The sequence below is a fragment of the Felis catus genome, chromosome B1 (assembly GCF_018350175.1).
Source record: "Felis catus isolate Fca126 chromosome B1, F.catus_Fca126_mat1.0, whole genome shotgun sequence".
Classification (NCBI taxonomy): domain Eukaryota; kingdom Metazoa; phylum Chordata; class Mammalia; order Carnivora; family Felidae; genus Felis; species Felis catus.
Window position 1 is genome coordinate 85,228,337 of NC_058371.1, and position 24,637 is coordinate 85,252,973.

The 24,637-nt window shown below is 42.0% G+C and overlaps 1 protein-coding gene across 4 annotated transcripts in view; it reads left to right on the forward strand.

Annotated features, from left to right (window-relative positions):
• RNF150 (ring finger protein 150) overlaps window positions 1-24,637 on the forward strand; it is a 292,025-nt gene that overhangs the window by 200,086 nt on the left and 67,302 nt on the right. For 2 of the 4 annotated variants that reach the window (XM_045055827.1, XM_045055826.1), the window contains exons 5-6: window positions 5,426-5,522; window positions 12,437-12,647. In XM_045055827.1, the coding sequence (XP_044911762.1) occupies window positions 5,426-5,522; window positions 12,437-12,647 (308 nt within the window). Of the gene's footprint in view, window positions 1-5,425; window positions 5,523-12,436; window positions 12,648-15,689; window positions 17,977-20,404; window positions 24,603-24,637 lie in introns of those variants that run through there. The other 2 variants (XM_045055828.1, XM_045055825.1) reach the window with 2 other exon arrangements.

Genomic DNA, 24,637 nt, shown 5'->3' on the forward strand with positions numbered 1-24,637 from the left:
AAAGCTAAAGCAAGAAAGGGAAACCAGACCATGTCAAGAAGAGCCCTGATGAAGAGTGGGTATGACTTTCTGTGGTACTTGAAGACTCAAATAGGAACATTTTATGGAAAGGCGATGGAGCTGCCAACTCAGCATTTAACCAAGTCTGTTTGTTGGGCAGTGGAGAATGGGGCGGTACAAAGCGTTTAGAGGCCAGTGTTATCCTCTCCCCAAATAGATCAACCCAACTAATATCTAAGTATAGTTCTGAGGAGGCCAGTATTATTTGACAGCTTTTCCCTTCTGTAGCCAAGTGCATATGCTTAAGGCAGATCACTTTTCCCTTCGGTTTTGCCTGATCTCCAACCCCGTAACTAAGATACTGCCTCCTTGAAACTGAACCACAAAAATACTTTGGGAAAGAATAAAAATTTTAATTCCTCCAAACTGCACCCCCCCCCCCCGACCCATGATGGTTCAGTGTGGGGAAGGAAGGGTGGCAGGGTGCAGACTTGGGTAAAACCACTGACTCTAGGGCTGGGCTTGAGCCCTAGCTCTGCAGCTTACAAGCTCTTGGCTTAATTTATTTTACTTTGATGAGCTTCAAGCTTACTCCTCCATAAAATGGGAATAGTAATTTTTACCTCATAGAGCTGTTATGAATTAATAATTTCACATGCCTGTTGCATAGTAACATGCCTGTTGCATGTTATATGTGGAGGAATATTTATAAATATTAAGTTAATATTGATTAACTTAGTGTGTCTTAATTTAAAAACTCTGACTTCATTGACAACTTTACAAATAAGATTGTGAGGTTCTGAGGAAATATTTTGACTACCCATAGAAGCACTGGATACATCCTATTTAAATAGTTAATGTTGTCTGGGTCCCTGAGTGACTTACGTTCTTTGATTACCATCTTACTGAAGGGAATGAAACAGTTTGTATTGTAAAGGAAAGCCATGGACTTCTAATGTCAATGTCAGGGTGACAGGGTCTGACAAAGCCTATAAAAGTGAATGAGATGGAAAGGCTAGAAAAGCTCTGTTCTTCCTCCAGGTGGAGAAAAAAATGCCATTTATTTGGAGGGGGTGTCATACATATAGACAAAGGACAACAGAAAACAAGAATTAATAAATGGGGAAACAGGTTTAGCTGGGTTTGTCATTACTGCTAAAAAAATGTGAGAACTTATTTTATTACTCATAATCAGCTCAGCATCATTTTCAGTTGTCAGCATCATCTTTTGTCAGGTGCTTGAAGAGCTTTGTTTGTTTGTTTGTTTGTTTGTTTTTGAGAGAAAGAGAGCACAAACCGGGGAGGGTCAGGGGGAGAGGAAGACACAGAATCAGAAGCAGGCTTCAGTCTCTAAGCTGTCAGCACAGAGCCCAGCGCGGGGCTTGAACTCATGAACCACGAGATCATGACATGAGCCAAAGTCAGACGCTTAACCAACTGAGCCACCCAGGCACCTCTGAGGAACTTTTACTTAAATGCTTGCTTCCCTTTGATGAAGAAAGAGGAAGAAGAGTTTTGGTCAATCCTCTGTTGCATTTCCAGCTTGCTAGGATTGTTAAGATAGACAAGATAGAATATCTTGTCCCATTGTTCCTCAGTGTGTACTTTTTCACGCAGCCTTTGTTAAAACATGGGAAGAGACAGTACCATACTGTGAATCGTACAAACAGGATGAGCTGAGGTTGACTTTGCCGTAGAGATGTTTACTCGACTGTTGGTACATCTCACTGAACACTGGATTCTTTCCCTAACTCTTTATTTATTTAGTCTGGTAACTTTTATTTTTCTTTCCATTGGGGAGGGAAGAATTGTTTTTGCAATCCTAATTACAAGGATACAGTCTTCATGTTTGATAGTTAACACAAGAAATATGGTGTTAGAAAATGAATGTTCATTAATAATCAGCATGATCACCATCTATGTGTCACTTTAGCACTTTCATTTTTTGCCTTAGTTCTCCCTTTGAATTTTTAAAATTTGCCTTTACTTGTTAAAATGTTAAAAGTATATTCTAAAGAGTAAGAATTGGAGTAATAACATAATATCTAAAAATAAGATGCAGTACATTTATATCATTTAGATTAATGGTTGTGGGGCGTCTGGGTGGCTCAGTTGGTTAAGCGTCCGACTTCAGCTCAGGTCATGATCTCACAGTTCATGGGTTTGAGCCCCACATCGGTCTCTATGCTGACAGCTCAGAGCCTGGAGCCTGCTTCAGATTCTGTCTCCCTCTTTCTCTACCCTTTGCCTGCTAACGCTCTGTCTCTGTCTGTCTATCTCTCTCTCTCTCAAAAATAAACATTGAAAAACAACAACAACAAAATTTAATAAGATTAATGGTAGCTTAAAATTAAGGAGGGCCAGGAGTTATGTTTTAAGCTTTTGGTCATTACTTATCCCCCCACCCCAACGCCACCCCCCACACACATACAGAGTCATTCACTTGCAAACCCCATACTTATAAGAAAATTTCACAGATGAGCAACAGAGTCTTGGAGAACTAAGGCTTGCCTAAGATCAAACAGCCAGAAAATGATGGATCCAGGAGTATGGCTTTCCAGTGGCCTTTACATTGTGGTTCACAGGGAACCATTCAAGGACTACGCTGCTGTACTGATGGAGGGACCTTGTCTTATTCATCTTTGTACCCAGCTCCTAGCACAGAACAGAATGGAACAAGGAGGTGACGTAACCAGAGCTATATTTTAGGAAGATAAATCTGGCAAGGATGAGTGGGATGAAAAGAACAGGAAAAGCTGGTAGTGTGGAGAGCAGTTTAGATGTTATTGCAGTAATAAAGAACATTAACAAGATTAGGAGTGAGGAAGCAGTGTTGAGAATAGAAGCCAAGCAAAGCAGTGGAAGAGATTTAGCAAGACTGAGTCCATGGGCTTATGACCATGTGTAGGCAGTGAGGAGTACCAGGTCTTTTGATAAGTATTCATTTATATAGCAGATATTTCTGAGCATCACCTGTGTGCCAGGAACTATTCTAGATGCTGAGGATACAACAGAGAATTAGGCAAACAAGGATTTTGCTCTCATGGACCTTACATTCTCATTGGAAGTTATATTGGTCAATGTTCTCCAGAGAATCCCACTATACTCCACTACATTATATATCATATGTATATGTATATATATGAGACAATTTTCAAGGCATTGATTTTTTCAAGAAATTGGCTTAGGTGGGGTTGGCAAGTCAGGAATCTGTAGGGCAGGCCTACAGGCTGGGAACTTGAGCAGAATCTGGTGCTATCATCTGGAGGTAGAATTTCTGGTTCCTTGGGAAACTTCAGTTATGTTCTTAAGGCCTTTAACTGATTGGATAAGGCCCACCTAGATTATTTAGGATAATCTCCTTTATTCCAAGTCAACTGATTGTAGATGTTAACCAGATCTGTGATATGCTCCTCGATTAGTGTTTCATTGAATGACTGGGCACTAGCCAAGTTTACCTGCAAAACTAACCATCACAGATGCACAAAGGGGAATGACTCAGGGCGTTCGAAAATAGCTATCAGCTTCTAGGGTTTGGAGATTCTGCATAAGTAGGTATATCTCCATCTTACAGATGGGGCATCCGAGACTTGGGGATATTAAGTGACTTATTGAGGTTAAAACAGCTAATGACTGGCCCTCTTTTGTGACTCTAACATGTATGCCAGAAACACGACAGAGGCTGCCTCCCAAGAACAGTCAGAAGGATCAGAATGTTTGACTTTTTTCCCCAGAGGAACACAGTTGGTGAGCAAGTTCAGATTCAGAACTTGTTTCCTGAGTGCAGAGCCTGAACTTAGGGAGGTCCATACTGCTTTTGGGGGACAGGGTGATTTCCTCCTGCTTTCGTCCCTCCCTCACTTCTGCCAGTGTCCAGCTCAGGGTTCTCGTGCCAGTCAGTCATTGTGCCTAGAATACCCTTCTCCCCTCCCATTTCATGCGGGTAATGTCTGTGTAGCCCTCAAGTATTCACTTTGGCACTTCATCAGGAAAATCTTCCCTGAGTACCCAAACAAAATAAATCTCCAGTCATAAGCCTTCCCAAACTCCATGTTCTTCTAAGGTGGTACTTAGCACTATTGTCATTAAGTAGTTTATTTATGTTATTTTATTAACCTCTCCTCCCATTACATTCCCTAAAGGAAGGAGCCAAATCACTACCATGCTGATTCCCAGTGTTGAGCACAGTTCTCAGCATTTATTACTTGTTGGATGAATGTATGGGTAAAGGACCGAATGAATGTGATATGTGTCTTCTAAGGAATAAATCTGCAGGCATTCTAAACAGCAACCTGGAAACATGATGACACATCCAGGTTGCTACTCTCCTGCTCTAATCCCCAATCTAATCATATCCAGAGTACAGCTAACCCCATCCTTGGCATGTGGATTCTTCTCAATTTCCATTTAAAAAATTGGCCCCTCCTGCACTCTTCCCTAATTTATGGGTCCCCTTTAAGCATTTGAGCCTAAAGCCCTCTAACACAAAGGGTTAGACTGATAGAAGGAAAGAAAACAAAGGTGAGAGAAGAGAGTAAACAGTGCACAGCCGAGGACAAAGTCAGGCATGAATGGAATGTCCTGCGAAGCCCTCATACTTAAGACAGATGGTTCCCTGTCTTCTTGCCCCAGGCAGGAAGTTCTGACTGCTTCTGCCTGTGGTCTGGAGTCTTGTGAGAAGAAAAGCTTCTGACTCGAGCAGTCCCTGATAATCTCTTGGGCTCTTGAGAGCCAAGTTGAATGAAAGGTCAGTTAGGAGGCCCCCCTGTGCCTACTGAATGCCCCCCTCCTGCTGGCGTGCAGTGAAGGCTCACGGGAGTGCCACATGAGAACAGCAGTGGAGTTGATTGAGCACATCAGCTGTACAAACAGGAAAGGGTACGGTACCCTTCACTCTGGCTTCTGATTTGACAGCCAGCAGGCATAACAACATAAAATGTCATCTGTATTGTTAAATGCTTCCAGGAGCTCTTTTGCCCTTTTGTGTGAGAGCCCAAATATTAATGGAAACAAGCCTTTATTTTGCAGTTGTCTTCTGACTGTGGAAAAAGAAAGTTTGGATTTATTTACAAGTCGCAAGTTATCCTGAAAGGCCTGTGCAGGCCTCCCCACCTGCATTCTTTCCATTAAGCATTCTTCCTATTGAGAAAGAGAAAAATCTCTCTGTGTCTGCATCCTCTACGTTTTCTGAAACTTGGAAGACTGTTGTGAATCGTATAGGACAGTCCTGGGATCCAGACAGATTTTGACTAAATCAGCACAGGGTATACCAGGAAGCTCACTGGCCCAGGAGCTAAGAGATGGAGGTTCAAGTCTCGGCTGTGCCTCTGAGCAGTCGAGTGACCTTGGACAAGTCTCTGGGCTGTGGTGGACTAGGTAGTCTGTGCGGTTACCGCCACTCTAAGATGTATGGTTCTCATTGCAGGCATCTTTTCCACAAGTCCTGTGTTGACCCCTGGCTTCTAGACCATCGCACCTGCCCCATGTGCAAGATGAACATTCTTAAAGCCCTAGGGATCCCGGTAAGCACAGCACAGCCTACAGCATCGTAATATGTGTCTTTCTGCATCACCCCCCAAGCAGGGAGAAAACATCACACCTGGATTTTCTATGACCCCCTCATCTTCCTGGCAGAGCCGTCATCTGCTGAGGCCCCAAGAGAACACCCATGTCTGAAACATTTCTCTTCTCACTTTTTCTCACTCTGAGAACATCGCGGCCCTCTCACCACGTCCGTGTCAGCTCCTAAGCTTCTCATCTAGGCTGCAGGGTGCGAGTACAGGCAGGACATAGCAGAGGCTGGACGGCCCGGTTGCACACTGACCGCCTCCTGTGTGTCATCACTCACGTACTGTCAGCAAGGAGGTCTGCGTGCCTCACTTTCCGAGGTTGCCCTACAACCACTGGGTTGCACCATGGCTAGCTTTCACTGGAAAGGAGCTCTTCCGGACAATGGGAGGAAAGGACAGCCACTGGGAACCCGGCCCAGAGCCTCTGCTCAACTCAGATCTCTGCAGAGACCTTGAGTGAACAGGAAACCAGAGCCAGAGCTGCTTCATTCTGACACTACCATCCAGCTGGTGCCCTCTGTCATATGTTCATAAAATTGAGCCTCTCCCCTAGTGCAAAGAGAATCCCACCAGCTGGCCGGTTTGATGCTCCAGGGAAGGACTTTCCCAGGATCGTATTAAAGTGAGCCCCACGAGCTGGTGGTTGGTGAGGCACCAGCTGCTGTGGTGAGGGCAGGAAGCAAGCCAGGCCACCAAATCCAAGGGCTGCACAGAGATGTGAGAAAAACATAGGCGCTGTCTAAAAGAAGCTAGACAAACAGGGTACAGAGATCAACCTCCCCTCCCACCCCCGCCCGCCGGCCCCTCCACTTGGCTGCAGCCTCTCTGTTGTCACTTCTCACTACTGATGGCAGAGAGTAAAGAGAATGTTAATGGTCCCAAGATGTCACTGAAGAAGAAAGGATCAGATCAAATATCAAAGGCTTCCTTTAATGCCAAAATGCTAATTATGCCAGGACTACCAGAGGGGCTCTGTTGGAGAGGGCACACCTGAAGCATTATGAGGTCATGCATTGGCTGGAGAATTTTCTACCCTGTACCAGCTGCTTCAACGCAAGCTGTATGCTGTGTATCATGGTTGATACACCAAACGCAAATCGGCTTGTGTGACTATAGCTGCGAGCTAGATTCTGAAAGGCAATGCATTACATTTTCAGGCCAGAGTTGTAAATGCACAATGCATTCAAGGTAAAAATCAATTACAGTGAGCATGAAATATGAGTAAGAGCCCATCATCTCTACCAGATACTAGGAGCCTAGAAAATCGAACGCAGGGTTTGCACTTCTCAACCAGTTCATGCAAGGGAGATGGGAAATGTATGTACGTGTGTGCTTGCATATGTGTATGTTATCTTTAGTCTCCAGAACCTTTAGAATACTCACAATTCAAGGTAGACAGTCACATTATTTGACCCAGTTTCTAATGCTTAGGATATTTTCAAAGCTCCTAAATGTTGATCCCAGTGCTTCTTGGTCAGGACAGTGAAACCAAACCACCCCTGGTGGTTACGTTTCGAACTAAATAGCATTTGACTTCAGACTTCTCCAGAGGAGGTATGACTTCTTCAGAAGCTACTTGAGAATGAGTTGACGATACAAATACTGTTTTCGAAATAGAACTGTTGGGTGGCCTTTGGGCTTATTTCCAAAATTAAAAACATTTTAACTTTTAGCAGTTGGGCATTTTGTACATGGTTTCATGCTCACCAAGTATGGGTAGGATTTTACTCAGCACACTTGACTTCCAGAAAAATAAACATTGGTAGCATCTTTTGGATTTTGCCAAGGATTCATAAAGGCTAGCTGCACAGGAACATGACACGCATCTGTGCTTGCCCCAGAGAACAGAACGTCCTCCAGAAAGAAGAAGGCATGTGGGCCACTTCTCAGGAACCACCAAGGCATATGGCTACCCTCATGCCTCCCCAAGGTTTCTCTGGTCGTGTCCTAGAGGATGATACTGAAGTCTGGATCTGGGAGGAATTGGGGATGTTGTTTCACTCCATGCTTCACCACTGGGTAGCACCATGCCTAAACCATACCAAAAAGATGATGTTTTATTGCATTCATATAACTTTCCATGTCACTGGGCAAGTTCACAGCCTTCTCACTTAGTAAACACTTCAGCTAACCGAAGCCCTCTTTATGCAGCTTGAAGATATTGTTGTATAATTTTTTTTCTAAATTCCTTATACTCTATTCTTAATCAAGGAAAATTGAAAAGAGCTTGTCAGTCTCTAACAATTAGTCCCTAGTGGTTCTTATCTCTGTATCCCTTTCGTATAATGGGTGTTCAGTAAATGTCTGTGGCATTGTTGCCCCTCAGAGCCAGAAGGCTGTCAGTTACAGAATCATATTTATGAAATTCAGTCTGGTCTCCTTTGGACTGTGTCCACTCACCACTCATTACTTGGTTGTAATCTTGGTCAACTAAATGGTCCAGATACAGGCAGTAAGGGGTTTTTTTTTTTTTTGTTTTTTTTTTTTTTTTTTTTGGCTTGTTTCTGGTTTTTGTTTTTAACTGAGTATCCTTGTGGCTGCCTCTGCTATAAGGCACACCACACATAAGCCGAAAGCTGAGAGCTGGGGACATTTTCACTTTGTAAAGTGGATTTCTCTAAAATGAGCTAAAGAATGAAAGCACAGCTTGTGGATCATGAAATTCCCATTATAGTGGGTATCTTTTTTTTTTTTTTTTACAATATTTTGCCAAGAGAAATAAGATACAGAACTGAAAAGGAGGGAGGCCTTCATTGTCAGAAGTGTTTTCGTCCCTTTATCTACACAACAGATCTGCACCCTCGTTTCTCTCCAGTCAGTTCTAGGCGAGTCTTTGTAGAGCGACAGAATGCAGATCTCAGTGAGTACTCCTCTGAGGTACCGTATCACCCAGGCCATTCGTATCCCAGCAATGAACACCTTCTATCGCTATTGTCCTGTTATAAATAGCATGATAGTTACTGAAGAGAAAATTCTATGTAGCTGGGGTATTCCCATGTTCCTGACTTCTAGAGGTTGGTTTATTTGAGTGGTTTCTCCCATGCTAAACTGAATTTGCATACCTATGCAATGTTCACTTGCAGATGGTATTTGAGATCTTCTGCTAAACATTATGACTGTAATTTCTCTTCGAGGTATATAAATTGGGTCCCTTTTCAAAAACAGTCTTCTCTTGGATGAACCACTTAGAGTAGATATAAACTGTGAGTTTCTGTAATGTTTGGTCTATGAAATATTATACCTAAGCCAAATTATTCATGCCCGCCACCATTAACAGTCTCACTGAGCTAATTAGCTCTTTCTCTTTCCTGCTTCTGTTAAAAATATAATACCGTTCCTCCTAGTGCACAAAATAAAAGGGAACACTCTGCTTCAAAATTAAAAACTTTTAAAAAAAAATAAAAAAACATAAAATGAAGAACCAAAATCAACAAGCGAAGTGAACATTTTGAAAACTATGTCAGTGGTTACCACATATGTGATTGCATTCAGATGCCCATGGAGGAAAGACCAACCAGCACAGTATGCTCATTGTGAAATCCTTTCGTCCCTGACACCGCCCCCCCCCCCATACAATTGGTTTTGCTTACAAGTGTTTTTATATAGTGTAGGGGAGAGAAAAAAGATACTTTCCCTTCTACCCGTCTAGGTTCTCTAGCAGGGGCCCTATAAATGAGACCGGTAAAAGATAGACAAGAGAAAAACAACCAGACGTTTATTAACATGTGCACTGCACAAGCACATGGGAGCACTTAGGGATGAGTAACTCAAAGGGGTGGGCAGAACTTGGACATACAGAGCATCTTCACAAAAGAACAAATTTTAACAGAAGTGACCAAAGGACCTTGAGTTTCTCGGGCAGCAAATTCTGGGAAAGTACATATATGAGGGAAACTAATGGCAGAGAAGGGCATATTAGTGAGGTGTGTTATTACAGATCCATTTTGATGTCAACTCCCAGTCTCTGGTGATCAGAATGTTCTTCTCTTCCTGGTACAGGGAGGGGGGCCACCTTTACAAAATGTCCTACTTTTGGGCAGATGGGAGGAGGGCAGAGAACATTTCTTTACCTGCTTCTTCTCAACTGTCTTCAGCGCAAAATAATCCTTATGCCAACAGCACATTTTGGGGTGGCATATTCTGGTATTCTTGAATAATATACCTGACCTTCACACGGAACTTGACAGTTTTAAAGCATTTTCTCAAATCCTCCCTTAACTGATCTAGGACAGATAGTAACATTCCCAGCTTTTCATGGTAGTAAACTGAGACACTGATAAAATGTTCAAATCGACATTTACTGAGCACCTTGTAATTGCCAGACACTGTATGAGGGCTTGGAAATTAAGATCAACGTAATGTAGTTGTTTCACTTTAAAAAGCTCGTGTCTCACTTTTATGTGGAATCTAAAAAACTAAACTCCTAGAAACAAAGAACAGACTGGTAGTTGCCAGAGGTTGGGGGTTGGGGGGTGGGGGTGAAATGGGTAAAGGTGGTCAAATTATAAAGCAATCCTGGGGATGTAACATACAGCATGGTGACTGTAGTTAACAATCCTGTTTTGTCTATTTGAAAGTTACCAAGAGAGTAGATCTTAAAAGTTCTCATCACACACGAAAAAAACGTTGCAACTCTATGAGGTAATGGATGTTGGCTAAACTTAGGTGTTAATCATTTTGCAGTCTATATGTATATCAAATCATTCTGTCATACACCTAAACTGATAGAATGTTACATATCAATTATATTTGAATGAAGCTGGGGGGAGAAAGCTTGTGAACTAGTAGAGTAAGACAGAGACAAGCACAGTTACAAATAAACCACAACACAGGGAGAGATACCTACAAAGTATTACAGTATCCAACATGCTACCTGGGAGGGAACAGTACTTAGAAAAGGTGATGGTTGGCCTGGGAATTGAAGGATGCTTACGAGTTCACCACAGTCAGGTTGAGACCTTGGGATGGGGAAGGCAATGGGGGTGATTGGGACTGATCAGAGGAACAGCATAAGCTATAGCACTGAGATAGGGAATATATGGTATTCTGTATTTCCAAAGGCTAAGGTGAGTGAGGCCAGAAGAGCTGGCTGCCATGAGGCTGTAGAGAGCCTGTTTTGCCCTATTCAGGAGCTTATAATTTATTCTCTAAGAGAAAAGAGGGATCAGGGCACCCCTGAGGGTGGCTCAGTTGGTTACGCGTTTGAATCTTGACCCAGGTTCCATAGTGTAATGGTTAGCACTCTGGACTCTGAATCTTGACCTCAGCTCAGGTCTATACCTCAGAGTTCAAGCCCCGTGTCGGGCTCAGTGCTGGTTATGAAGCCTACTTAAAAAAAAGAAGAAGAAGAATCAGACCTGTGTTTTGTTTTGTTTTAAAGACTGCTGTGTTGAGAAAGTAGAGAATGGAATATACCAGGGAAGAAACTGTAATGGAAGAAAAGGTAATGGGGAGAGAAAATTCCTAATATAGCTTATGTCGCTGTCTCTAAATTTCAAAAATATGGTGGGTTGGTCATTCAGTGCACTGACTTTTATACCTTGAGTTCCAGTGAATTGGCTCACTTCTAACAGACGGAGAGGTGAAATAAAGAGAGAATACAGAGAAAGAGGGAATGAGCTGAATTTGAGATTTTTGTGAGATTGGAAATTTCCAACTGGCTATTGGAAACACAGGTGTGGAGCTTGAGAGACTGGGTTAAGAGTAGAAAATCAGGACAAGAGTCCCCTGCTTTGGATTGCTTGCTTTGTGCTCCCAGTGAGTCCAGGAATTATGGATTTTCCCTTTGATCTTTGAACACAGTGTAGTCATTATGATGTTAATTCAGTCAATGCCAATCCAGAATTTTCCTCACCTAATCCCTCCCATCCTGATCTGTATCCATTGAGATATGTCAAGCAAAAATTCTTAGTATTTCTTAAGACCCGATCTCTGCAACACCATCTTTTTAAAATAATTTTTATGAGTTTGGGTAGAGGCATAACAACTGAAAATCATTTTAAAAGCTGTTTTTGGAGGAGATATAAATATATTCAATATCATTTCAAACAGCAGAACTAAGACCAAAGAGAAAAACCTACAAAGAGAAAGATTTTGCCCAAAGATAGCATAGTCTAACAAAGGCTGGCCAACACAGGTTGTCTTGCAAAGTAGAGAGCTCCCCATTTCTGTGTTGTTCAAGGGGGGGCTGTCAGACATCTGGGGATGAGGGGCCTGGAGGGACAGAAGTCTTGCAATGATTGGATAATCAAATTAAATGATTTTACCCTAGTTTTATGATTCTAAAATTTTAATTAAGATTTGACCAACGTATGATCGATTTGCACATTAAGTAAATAGGGCATTTTTTACAGCTGGTTTTGGCTTATGTTTAACCACCATCATAACAAAAGTACCCTGTGCTTTTGTGTGTATCTCTAATAAACAATTCACCATGAGTCAGATTCTGTGCCCCCTCCCTACTCTCCTGCCATCAGTGCATTTACGAACAATGTGTGGGTCTTTGGGGGTAATTATCAGCAGTCAGCTACTTTCTGTATGAGGAGTAAACAGTATATACAAGGAAAGGTAATCATCATAAATAAATATTATCCCCCCCCAAGTATTATATTAATATATGAATATTGTTTCTCCTGGAATTGAAACGCTATATCTAGATCTAAACAGAAACTTTGGAAAGGAAATTTTGGAAGATGTTTTCATGTTAATTGCAGAAACTATAGTAGAATATACTTTTTTTAAGTGATTCAGGAGGAAAACAGTAAAGAACTCGGTTTTCCACTGAAACAAAATATTTAGGCTGTAAACATTTCATCTCTAACTGGATGACAAACGCTAAGGAGAGATCCTTTTCTCCTCATTATCAGCCCAATGCTGACTGCATGGACGACTTGCCCACTGACTTCGAGGGATCTCTGGGAGGCCCACCCACCAACCAGATCACGGGCGCAAGCGACACGACTGTAAACGAAAGTTCAGTCACTTTGGACCCTGCTGTCCGGACGGTGGGAGCCTTGCAGGTGGTCCCGGATACCGATCCTACCCCGCAGGAAGGAGAAGTCATCTTCACTACTAACAGTAAGTCCTGCTCCGTTCCAAAGTGCTGTAGTCCACAGAGCTGTTGCCACGTGGGAATTACAAAAAGACACTTTTCCTCAAGAAGGAAAAAAAAACAAAAACGAGTATAATATTGCCAGGCTGAACAGTCAGACCTGATAGGCCTTTAGAAGCCCAGTGCTTTCCAAAGCCAACATGGCTGACAGCAGACCTGGCTGGGCGTCTGGCCTTGCCCGAACACGGACACCTCTGCACACGCGAAAGCATTGCCTGTCCTAGCCCCGTGGTACCTGAAGTGGGCAGGGAGGTGGCTCTGGTCTCTGAGAGTGATGAAAAAAGCAGCTACAGGGGATGCTTAGCAAGACAGCATAGGGCACAACCCTGCTCACGCTGCGTGTGTGTGTGTGTGTGTGTGTGTGTGTGTGTGTGAGAGAGAGAGAGAGAGAGAGAGCCCTCCTGAGTGGCCATATGAGCTGCATGCAGGAGACTGCCCTCTCCTGTTTTGCAGGTGTCAGATGTAAATGCCATTTCCTTTAGATGGCTGCTTTTAAAGTACAACCTAATCCCCCAAACACAGTGGCATAGTAAACTATCTTTGGGATTCCTTCCCTGTCTTCTGCATATACTCTAACTACTGTTCTATTTGATGGTAGTCATAAAATTATTAAAAAGCTGTGTTAGCATCAAGATCAAAGCTAAAACCTAAAGTATCTGCTCTTCAGTCTTACACAGCGGAGATAAAAGCTTCAGGAGTTCTAAGAAAATCAGCATGCTACAAATTAATGTCGGTTCAAGGTTTAAAGGGTGGGTGGATACTGAGATTTTAAAATAAGGTGTATTATCTCTCTTGGTAGAAGTAACCTATTTGCTGTAGGAAAATTGGAAATGGAGAAAAGTAGATTAAAGCCTTTTGGGATATTTCCTTTTAAGTTGGTCTCTTTTTTTTTTTTTTTACATATTTGTGATATTTGTAGAATTTATAAAATCATTCATGCTGAAATGTAAAGAGATGCATTTTTCAGATGAAGAAATTAATTTAGACCTTGTTGAAAGATTGAAACATGAAAATAATAAAAAAGAATGAAAAAATCGCTCAGTACCCCACCTAGAAATAATCACTCTTAACATTTTGGTGTATTTCCTGATAGCCTTTTATGATACAGTTGAGACAGTACCATAAGGGTTGAATGTTGAGCATTGTAACTGTGGAACTCCCAGAGGACCTCAGCAGGAAGTATTTCAAGAGGAACTTGGTGGCAAATATCTGTCCATGCACAGTGTATTACTTTGGTGTGGATAAGAATTTTAAGTTTGAAAACCTGACCTTAGAGGCATAATGACCTTAATATTGAAACAATGATCATTAAACACTACAAGTCCTTCAAGACAAATTTCCAATCCCTTTGTTTTGAAGGTCTAGGGAAGTGCTGTCCCGTATTAATACAATGTAAGTCACATGTAATTTCAAGCGTTCTATAGTCACGGTAGAAAAATAGGTTAAGTTCATTTTAGTCATGTATTTTATTGAACCCAATGTACTCAATATTTTGCAGTCTTTCTTTTGTATTAACTCCTCAAAGTCCGGTGTGTGTTTTACATTTACGGTGCATCTCGGTTTGAACCAGCCACATTTCAAGTGCTTAGGAGCCACATGTGGCTAATGGTTACTAGACTGAAGAGCACAGATCTAGAATACTAGTCATTTAGGGATAGAAGAACCTTAAAAATAATTTAAGCTTTACCGTGATAAACGTCTCATTTTTAATTGTGGCCCAGAAGAGTAAGTGACTGATGTGGGTCAAACAGTAAGTTCCCTTTTCAGAGTACAAGATTGGCCCATAATTTTTCCATTTACATCTTGGATTACCATCGGACATTTCGCTGTTCATTGTCTAGGTGAACTATATTGGAAGGCCAGATAAAATTTTGCTAGCAGTCAAAAACATTGAAGACATGAGCTTTTCTCGAACCCATAAGAAGAACCAAATTAAGGGGTGCCTGGGTGGCTCAGTTGGTTAAGCATCTGACTCTTGATTTTGGCTCAGGTCATGATCTCATGGTCATGTGATTGAACCCTGCATCAGGCTCCACATTGAGGGTGGAGCTTGCTTGGGATTCTCTCCTTCCCTCTCTCTCTGCTCCCTCCCTGCTCTCGCTCTCTCTCTCTCTAAACAAACAAACAAACAAACATTTTTTAAAAAAGAACCACCAAATCAAAAATGGATCATTTTCCTTTCCATAAAATATTATTTAATTTTTAAGAAAAAAAGTGTCATCTGTGAGATTCCTTGTTTTTAAAAGTGGATACATACTTCATACATCTCCATAAAGCCCAGATGACAAATGAGAAGGCATGGTTTGTGGGCTAAAATGCATCCAAAAATGAAATACAGAATCATGGTCTGTACCCACATAATTAATAATCCCTAAACTGTTTTTGCCTAAAATAGGCTCAGAGTGTTTAGGTCATACCAGGCATTTAGTAGAAGTGTAGAAGCAGGGAGCCCCTCCTGTTCCCAACAGAAGGAAAAATGCCAGGTCATTTCAAAGCAAGATACTGGTAAATATGAGGGGAAACGAGGCCTGAGGCCACATTTGTGGTCAGAAGACTTAATGGTATAGGTGACTACGGCTAGAGATCTCAGTCTCACGGTACAAACACTGAGTTTATTCTCAAAATAGTTTTGCTGGGCCATTTATTTCTGACTAGTTTTCTTTATTGGGATTTAACAGCATATTCCAAACAGAGTCATTCTGATTAGGTATTAATTGTTTTATATCATTAACCAGCTGTAGATTCCTTAAGGAGCAAACCCTATGCTGTATACAAGTCTGGAAATTTCCTAGTGCCCTAACTCAAATAAATAATCCATAGATGAACAAACACAAATGTCTGAATAAATGGGTGAAAAGATTCAAGTTCTCATCAACCCTGTTATAACCAACCCTAATGCTGCCTAAAAATAACATGGATGGAGAATTAAGTGTAGTTGCAAATCACAAATAAATAATCCAGTGGAGGTTGGACCTAACTTTTCTTCACATCATCCTTTCCCACCTCAGATCTCTACAGACCCAGGAAATTACTAGAAGATGAGGAAATAACAGTAGCTAACAAATACGTCACACCACCTGTGCACCACGCACCCTTTTTAGCCCTTTATATATACAACAACCCTATGAGGTAAATATTATTTTTATTGTCATTTTACTGATCCAGAAGCGGAGGCACAGAGAGATAAAAGTAACCGACCCAGGGTCCTAACTAGTGGAAGGTGGAGGTGGAATTCAAAGGAGTCTCTAGTTCCAGACCCCCATGCTTAGCTACGCTATGGTCAGAGTGTGAACAAAGGGAGAAAATAAACACAGTCACTCTCACCCTTCTCATTTATTTATTCCTTTTCTCCATCTTGCTGAATCTCTGAAAGGCCAAAAATGTGTGTGTTCTTACGTGATCTTCATCCCTACCTCTTTTCTTCCTTTCTGGCAAATGGTGTGTGGTTCGTCAAAGTCATGTCAGCACTCAAGGCGGGGAAAGCATAGAACAGATTGCCTTTAGAGTGAAGAGGGAAAAATCTGGCATTAAAGGATCATCTCCAGTTCTCAGGAAAGGCAAAAAAGAGAAGCATTTACACAGCAAAGGAAACCCAGACTCTCTGCAAGTCTGACATTTGGGAGGAAGATGTTCCCATGTGCATTATCTTGAATGTTTCTGACATTCTGCCTTTTAGAACCTCAAATGGCAGTCCCAAACCACAGCGTTTCTCCTGCACCTTAGTGCAAGGGGTCACTTTCTGAATGCTCTGATGTTACTCACCAGTCTTTGCACCCAAAACAGGCATTGCCTTCTGACTCCCCAGGCTGCAAGTTTGGGGATTTGCTTCAGCAAGGAAAAAAAGTTCCTGAGGATCAAAGGAAAACAAAGCTAAACAAACAGCAATGTGTGTTTGCAGACCCCAGAGAGGAACGAGAGAAAGACACAAAAGAAGATTCTGTTACTCTTCTGCAGAAACATTCAGGACCACTTGACATCTTCTTAGGAGGGTCTGAAACCTTCCCTTAATTTTTAGAGAAGCTGTCCATTTCCCTTCTCAAATCACAACACGACGCAAGCCCTCTAGGACTCTAGGTCATTACCCACTTTGCCACTCCTCCTACCTCCAACTAGAAAAAGTCAGCATTCAGCCCCTGGGGTGAAGAGTGGAGGGTGGGAGGGGTGAGGGAGCTGGGACCTAGAAAGAGACATGAAAATGGACAAAAATCAAGACATCCCAAAGCTGCTCCTGTACCTTGTGAGCACATGCCAGAATATGTTTGGCCAGGAGACCTGGTCTTCCAACTTTACAGAAGGAAGCATGAGTTATTATGTACCCGGCTAGTTGAAATGAACTGCGGTATGGGATTCCTCTGGGAAACTTCCTTTGCTAACTTTCTATCAACTCAGATCCTTGGGGTAAACAGAGTGTATCTAATGTATTCAGCAAACGTGATTTGTGATGTGTTAAAAATGCATCTTTATTTTTGCTTCACTGCCATTTCATATAATATTCTCCTACCTTGGATGAAAACGCCAGCAGGCCTAGGAATTTTCTGCTCACTTTTAGGTCACTGACACTTCTAAAAGTCCCTTCAGGTCCCAGATACAGACAAATTTTTGTGCAGGGCCCTTTTCCTGGTAATTGCCATGACTCGGGGCAGGAGGACCTCTTGCTTATTCTCAAGGCTTCCCGCAGCCCCCATGCATCCAGCAGTCTGTTTGCAGCCTCAGTCTGCAGAAGTGCCCTTACCCCCCAGGCCTTTTCAGCTAGGTCCCCAGTCCTGCTCTTTCTCCCATGGGGTCATCTCTAGGACACTCACACATCACCTGCCCTGACAGTCCTCTCCAGACCAGCAGCTGTGTCTGACCTCTGACCTCATGCAAGCCATCCGCCTCCTCTATCTACACTCCAAGCAGGAAAGAGACCCGAGTCCATAGTCTTCTTTAGGTTTTCATAGGCTTAAGTCAGTTCTCTTTGAGTCCCACCTACAAGAACATATTTCAGAATCCCCTGCGTGGTTCCCTTACAGTAACCCCTCACTGGGCTTGGTTGTGGGAGGTAGCCCTTCCCCACCCTTTCGCAAGAGGAGTGGCATTAAACATGACAATACTCTCTCCTCAGACAGTCTCTTTACAGGTTCTCTACCTTCCTCTCCTTCTCTCTCCTCTTTATTATCTCAAAGTGGGTGATGGGGTCAAGAATCATAGAACAGGTTCAGCAATCCCTATCAAAATAACACCAGCATTCTTCACAGAGCTAGAACAAACAATCCTGAAATTTGTATGGAACCAGAAAAGACCCCTAATAACCAAAGCAATCTCGAAAAAGAAAACCAAAGCTGGAGGCATCACAATCCCAGACTTCAAGCTGTATTACAAAGTTGTCATCATCAAGACAGTATGGTACCGGCACAAAAACAGACATAGAGAACCCATATCGATGGAACAGAATAGAGAACCCAGAAGTGGACCCACAAACGTATGGCCAACTAATCTGTGACAAAGCAGGAAAGAATATCCAATGGAATAAAGGCAGTCTCTTCAGCAAATGGTGCTGGAAAAACTGGACAGCGACATGCAGAAAAATGAACCTGGACCACTTTCTTACACCATACACAAAAATAAACTGAAAATGGATGAAAGACCTAAATGTAAGACAGGAAGCCATCAAAGTCCCAGAGGAGAAAGCAGGCAAAACCCTCTTTGATTTTGGCCTCAACAACTTCTTACTCAACACGTCTCCAGAGGCAAGGGAAACAAAAGCAAAAATGAACTATTGGGACCTCATCAAGCTTCTGCACAGAGGAGACAATCAGCAAAACTAAAAGGCAACCAACGGAATGGGAAAAGATATTTGCAAATGACTTATCAGATAAAGGGTTAGTATCCAAAATCTATAAAGAACTTACCAAACTCAACACCTAAAAAATAAATAATCCAGTGAAGAAATGTGCAAAAGACACGAATAGATACTTCTCCAAAGAAGACATCCAGATGGCCAACTGACACATGAAAAAACACTCAACATCATTCATCATCAGGGAAATACAAATCAAAACCACAATGAGATACCACCTTACACCTGTCACAATGGCTAACATTAGCAACTCAGGCAACAACAGATGTTGGCGAGGATGCAGAGAAAGAGGATCTCTTTTGCACTGCTGGTGGGAATGCAAATGATGCAACCACTCTGGAAAACAGTATGGAGGTTCCTCAAAAAATTAAAAATAGAACTACCCTATGACCCAGCAATTGCACTACTAGGTATTTATCCAAGGGATACAGGTGTGCTCTTTCAAAGGGGCATATGCACCCCAATGTTTATAGCAATGCTATTGACAATAGCCAAAGTATGGAAAGAACCCAAATGTCCATCAACGAATGAATGGTGTATATATACAATGGAGTATTACTTGGCAATCAAAAAGAATGAAATCTTGCCATTTGCAACTACATGGATGGAATTGGAAGGTATTATAGTAAGCAAAATTAGAGAAAGACAAATATCATATGATTTCACTCATATGAGGGATTTAAGATACAAAACAGATGAACATAAGGGAAGGGAAGCAAAAATAATATAAAAACAGGGAGGGAGACAAAAGATAAGAGACTCTTAAATATAGTGAACAAACAGAGGGTTGCTAGAGGGACTGTGGGAAGGGGGATGGGATAAATGGGTAAGGGGCGTTAAGGAATGTACTCTTGAAATCATTTTTGCACTATATGCTAACTAACTTGGATATAAATTTAAAAATTAATAAAAAGAATCATAGAACAGGTTCCCCTTCATATCCATTGTACATCCAGTGGTAGGTGGGGAGCAAAGGGGTGGGTAGAGGTGGGAGAGGGATTTCTCCCATCTTTGCTGTCCACACCTCTTCAGTAGAAGCAGGCAGGAAGAGTCCCATGACAGTACAAATGAATTAGTTCCCAAACCTCCTAATGATCTTCACTGGAGAACCACATTCTTAGCTCAAAGAGTACCAAACTATCGTCTCTTTTGAAAGAACCTAGACACTTTCTCTTTCTCTCTCTCTCTCTCTCTCAAAAAAAATGAATGAACATTAAAGGTTTTTTGTGTTGTTGTTTTTTTTAAAGGGGCGCCTGGGTGGCTCAGTCGGTTAAGCATCCGACTTTGGCTCAGGTCATGATCTTCCAGTTTGTGGGTTCAAGCCTTGTGTTGGATTCTGTGCTGACAGCTCAGAGCCTGGAGCCTGCTTCAGATTTTGTGTCTCCCTCTCCCTCTGTCCCTCCCCTGCTTGCTCTCTCTCCCCACCCCTCAAAAAAAAATGAATAAACATTAAAAAAAATTTTCTAAAAGACAGAACCTAGAGACGGGTCAGTCTTTTTTGGGAAAAAAAATATGCTCATACTCTTCAAAATGCATTCATGAGACAAAAGTAATTTGCTAAAGCCCAGCTTAAACTGCAGTCTGGGGTGGGGGTGGGGGCGGGGGGGAAGAAGCCATTTGTAGAAAAAAAGCCATTAACAGCTACCACTGCAACCACCAGGAGCTCTCTAGGGACACATACTCCATCCTAATTATGGAAAAGAAAACTTCCAAAAAGTTCATTCAAAGACTTGTGTAGAGTCTCTGGAATGATTAGCTTTCTCTGATTTGAGGAACTCAGGATCAACCTCTCTGAGGGTTCTTCATTCCTCAAGCTATATTCTGTTAATATTAGGCCAGAAGTGAAATTCATTCATTTTTTAAAGTTCTTTGTCTACTATTTAGGGAGTAGTTGATGAAGCACTCAGGACATCTGGACTCAGAAGTTTTAAATGCCCCTAGCCTTGCTCTGACCACAGCGTGAATGTGAAAACAAGACAGAATGTACATTCAAGACTTTTCCAGGGAACCCAATTTTGAACCTCTGAGTCAAGACAACTGAGAGAAAAAGGGAAGGTTGGCATGAGCACCACATTTCTGTTTCAAATGTGCAACTACGCTCTGCTATATTTGCAAAGCAGCAATTTCCAGGTTTTATGTGACGGCAAAATATACTGGTGCATCCAGAAATAAACACATCTAGCTAAAGTATTCCAGGGTTTATGAGAGAGGACAAGAGTGAGTAGCCACGTCTGCTTTTTTGACTTGCATCAAAGCCTGGAATGGCAAAGAAGCTACCCTAGACTATGGATAAATATGCTGGCTGGAATCAGCAATGAAAATGATCTCCCTTGGTGCCCATAAGATTCACATTAGCCCTGGAAAGATGACTGCTTTGATTTATGAGGATATTCCATTGTGGCAGACAGCAGAATCAGCCAACCGTTTAAGAGTTTAGACCCACTGTCATCTCTCCTTCAGGAAATAGTTAAGCCACAGTGGACTACTTCTATACAGAATAAAGCATTTGTAGATTATAACACTGTTCCCCGCAGTCATCGCCGTGTCTCATCATGTGCCAGGTCTCTGGAGTAACATCACCCCCTTGTTTCTGAATCGTCCAGCTCACCAACTCAACAACAGCTTCAGCAGAGAGACAGCTGTTCTGAAGAGGAAAGATCTTTGTGATAAGCACAAGCCTTGATCACCAAGTGACCCAGATGGCAACTGTCCAGTCCACAAGCCACCAGATTTTCCGCGATAACATTTCTCCTTGATTAAAAACATTCGCCAATCCAAGAAAGCCCACTCAGGGCCAGGCTCCCAGGGTTTTTCTGTCTTGTGCATCTGGTGCCTCTGACAGGGAGTATGGAGGACCTGTAGGTTTACAAACGGCCTGTGAGGGAATTAATCCATTGAGACCACAGATATATTGCCCCTTGGAGTACTCAGCCTAGGCATGACACACACCGTCCACTCAGAAGAAACTTGTCTTCTGGAAATGAGGTAACTCAGCCAGCAGACCAAATCCATCCATTTCTGGGAGATTGCCTCAGATGCTCTAAGTTACTCATTGAGAACACCACTTCCAGTTTGATTAATTTCCCCCAATGCTGTCCGGCTTTGGGGAAGTGTTGCAGCTTAACAGCTGTTCCAAGAGTGTGCTGGGGAAAGGGCTGTTGAGCAGACCTGCATTTTGCCAGGCACTGTCACACTGAACGTGGATCTCAGCAAGAGGTGGCAGCCGATGGCAGGAAACACAATTGATAGGTCAGCACTTTTTCAATATTTGAGTACCATGAAGGGCAAATAAAAGAACATTTCTCTTTGCATTTCAATTCTAAAGCATATCATGAGGAAATTCCATTATTCCGAGATTAAGAAAGCAGGAACAGCTGAAAATGCCTTTTGGATGACATAAGAATTGGCCCTGAAAGTTGAGAGTCTCAGAGTTCTGTAAATCAAAATATTTCAGAAATGAAATTCAGTGGTTCAGGGGGAAAATCAGTAATTACCAGGACATTACTGGAGCTACGCGAGGTAGGATGATATATGGGAAACACCACTAGCTTGAGGCAGGATATTCGGGCATTAGTCCTGATTTGGCTTCCAATTAGCTGTGTCACCTTGGGCAAGTCACTTAGTCTCTCAGCACTTTCATTGACAATTGAGGAAATGTACTAGCAGATGATTGCTAGGATCCTTTCCGGTTCCGTAACTCTATGATTAAAGTTATACCCCCTCCTGCTACCCTTCCAAGTCTCACTAAGAAAAGCTCAATCAAGATCTTGCTTTCTTACTTACAAGCTCTTCTTGCTACCCTCCTCCTTCCAGCACCAGTGTCCCCCTAGCTCTCTCCCCTCTGCCATATTTCTTGAGACTGTAGAGGGTCTTATGAAATGCAACATCCCCCCATCTTGGCATCAGATGAGCGTTTGGGAAGATGGTGAGTGTAGATGGCTGGAAAAACACTGCCAGAGCCCAGGTGCCCCCAGGAACCTTCTACACAGTGCACCCTGGACTCAGAACGTGACAATTGTCTGCTCACAGAAGCTCTTAAGCACTACTCACCTGGTTGTTTAACAGCCTTTTGTGGTGATTTTTAAAACGATAGTTATGATGGCACGTCATGTAAACCAAAATATTATGTGAAGCTCTTCATTCTGCTTTGATATTGATGTGAGGCAATGAGAAGCAATACTTCGAAAAACACATTGTGTTTCTTCAATTGATAGATGTAGGTATGAAGTCTATATTTATGTATTTATGTGTATATGAATATACAGTTTGGCGTTTAATTCCAATCACTGTATGTATGATTTTTAAATAATTATAATGCTTTTTATTTTTACAATAGATACCACATGCATCATTTTCTCTTCTCAGTGAGGTAGTAAAAAAAAAAAAAAACCCTGTGACATCCTTTAGAAGTGGTATCATTTCCACTTAACAAACAAGTGAACGTGCTGAGACACAAGTACCACATTCAGAGTTGTTGGTTCCAAATCAAGAAAGAAAATCTCCCTCAATGGGCCCCCATTCCAGGATACACTACGCTGTGTGACTCCTTTCATGTATCCATCATGTAATTTTAAAGGAAATAACTGATGATCGCCTAAGAATAGCTCCATTTTATCTAAATATTTTAAAACTTGACTCTATTTTATTTGTTATTAAAATATTTAGGTGCCAGATATTTTTATTAAGTGTAATTGGTTAACAGGCTGAATGCTAAAAATTAGATTTACCTCTCTATTACTATGAAATTATGAGGCAGAAAAATGTTTTGCAAAGAACCCTTAATTTAATAATTGATGTTATTCTGTTATTAAAGCAATAGGAGTAAGAAATCATAATATCCTCTTTCAAGGAGTTGAGGCCTGCTGTCTCCTGACAGAAAAGAACTCCTTGAATTCAGTGATTGGCCTTCTTCCTAAGGTCCAAATCATAATTCACCCACAGTATCCTGTTCTGCCTTCATAACATTCTTGTGCAGCAGAGGCAAGCAGTAATAGCTATCCCAAAAGGAAGAATTTAAATAGAGGAGCTAAATCGAGTCCCTGCCCTGGCCAAATTGTCTTTCTAATACTGAACCACAGAATTAACACTGGTTCATTGCAGAGAAATGCCAGGAAAGCGCCCTTGTTCCAAACTAATAGTACATAGTTAAAAATCTAGTTGAAACATGCCCGTAGGAAGTGGTTGAAAACTCAAGGGCATCAGGACTCGTCTTCTTGGTAAAGGAACCATCTGGAGTCAACCCAGGATTTCTGGCTACACATGGAAGATTGAACCCACAGGTTTATCTCTGCTACCTAACAAAGTCCCACCAAAGGGTTTATAAAAGATATAAGCCCACATGGGCACTAAGAATGGAGAAAAGATTACAACAGACAACAGGTCAACAAATTCTTGGTGACAAGTGAGTGGAAATTCACCTGGCAAAGTGGAGAAAGATGGAATCGAAGTGCCTCCTAAGGAAGACGCTGATAAGAAACAAGCAGTTGAGCACTCAGAACACTGGGGAGGCTCAAGATGTAGGGCACCAGATGCCCAGGAAGATCGGGGTAAGGAGTGGTGCTCAAAAGAAGATCTGGTGATTGACTATGTATAGAACATTTAGGCCCCCGGATTTCTCCCCCATCCTGAGCCATCTACTGGTGGTCTTAGCCCCATAATAAGGTCCCTTTGCCATTGGCAAGCCCATCCATGCATGCTCAATCAGAGTGCCTCCTTGGTAAGTATGAATGGAGAGCAAGGATGGCTAGACAATTATGAGAATCTAAGAGACAGAGACCACAAGTAAAAACAAAAAGAAATTCCAGGGAAACCAAGATAACTCAGAGCACAGAATTCTGTAGGCTATCATTTGTGTCCTCACAGAGGAGATAATATTGCAACAGATACTGTTGAAACAGATACTGTGAGAAATAGGAATTTTCAGAGAAAGAGAAGAACTGCCAGATATTAAAAAATATAGCAGAGTGACAATTCCCAGAGAATGATTAAAAGATGAAGTGCTATTTGTCTTGTTAAACTATGTTCTTGGAATGAAAAAAAAATGATTTAAAAATTAAATTTAGGGGTGCCTGGGTGGCTCAGTCGGTTAAGTGTCTGACTTCGGCTCAGGTCATGATC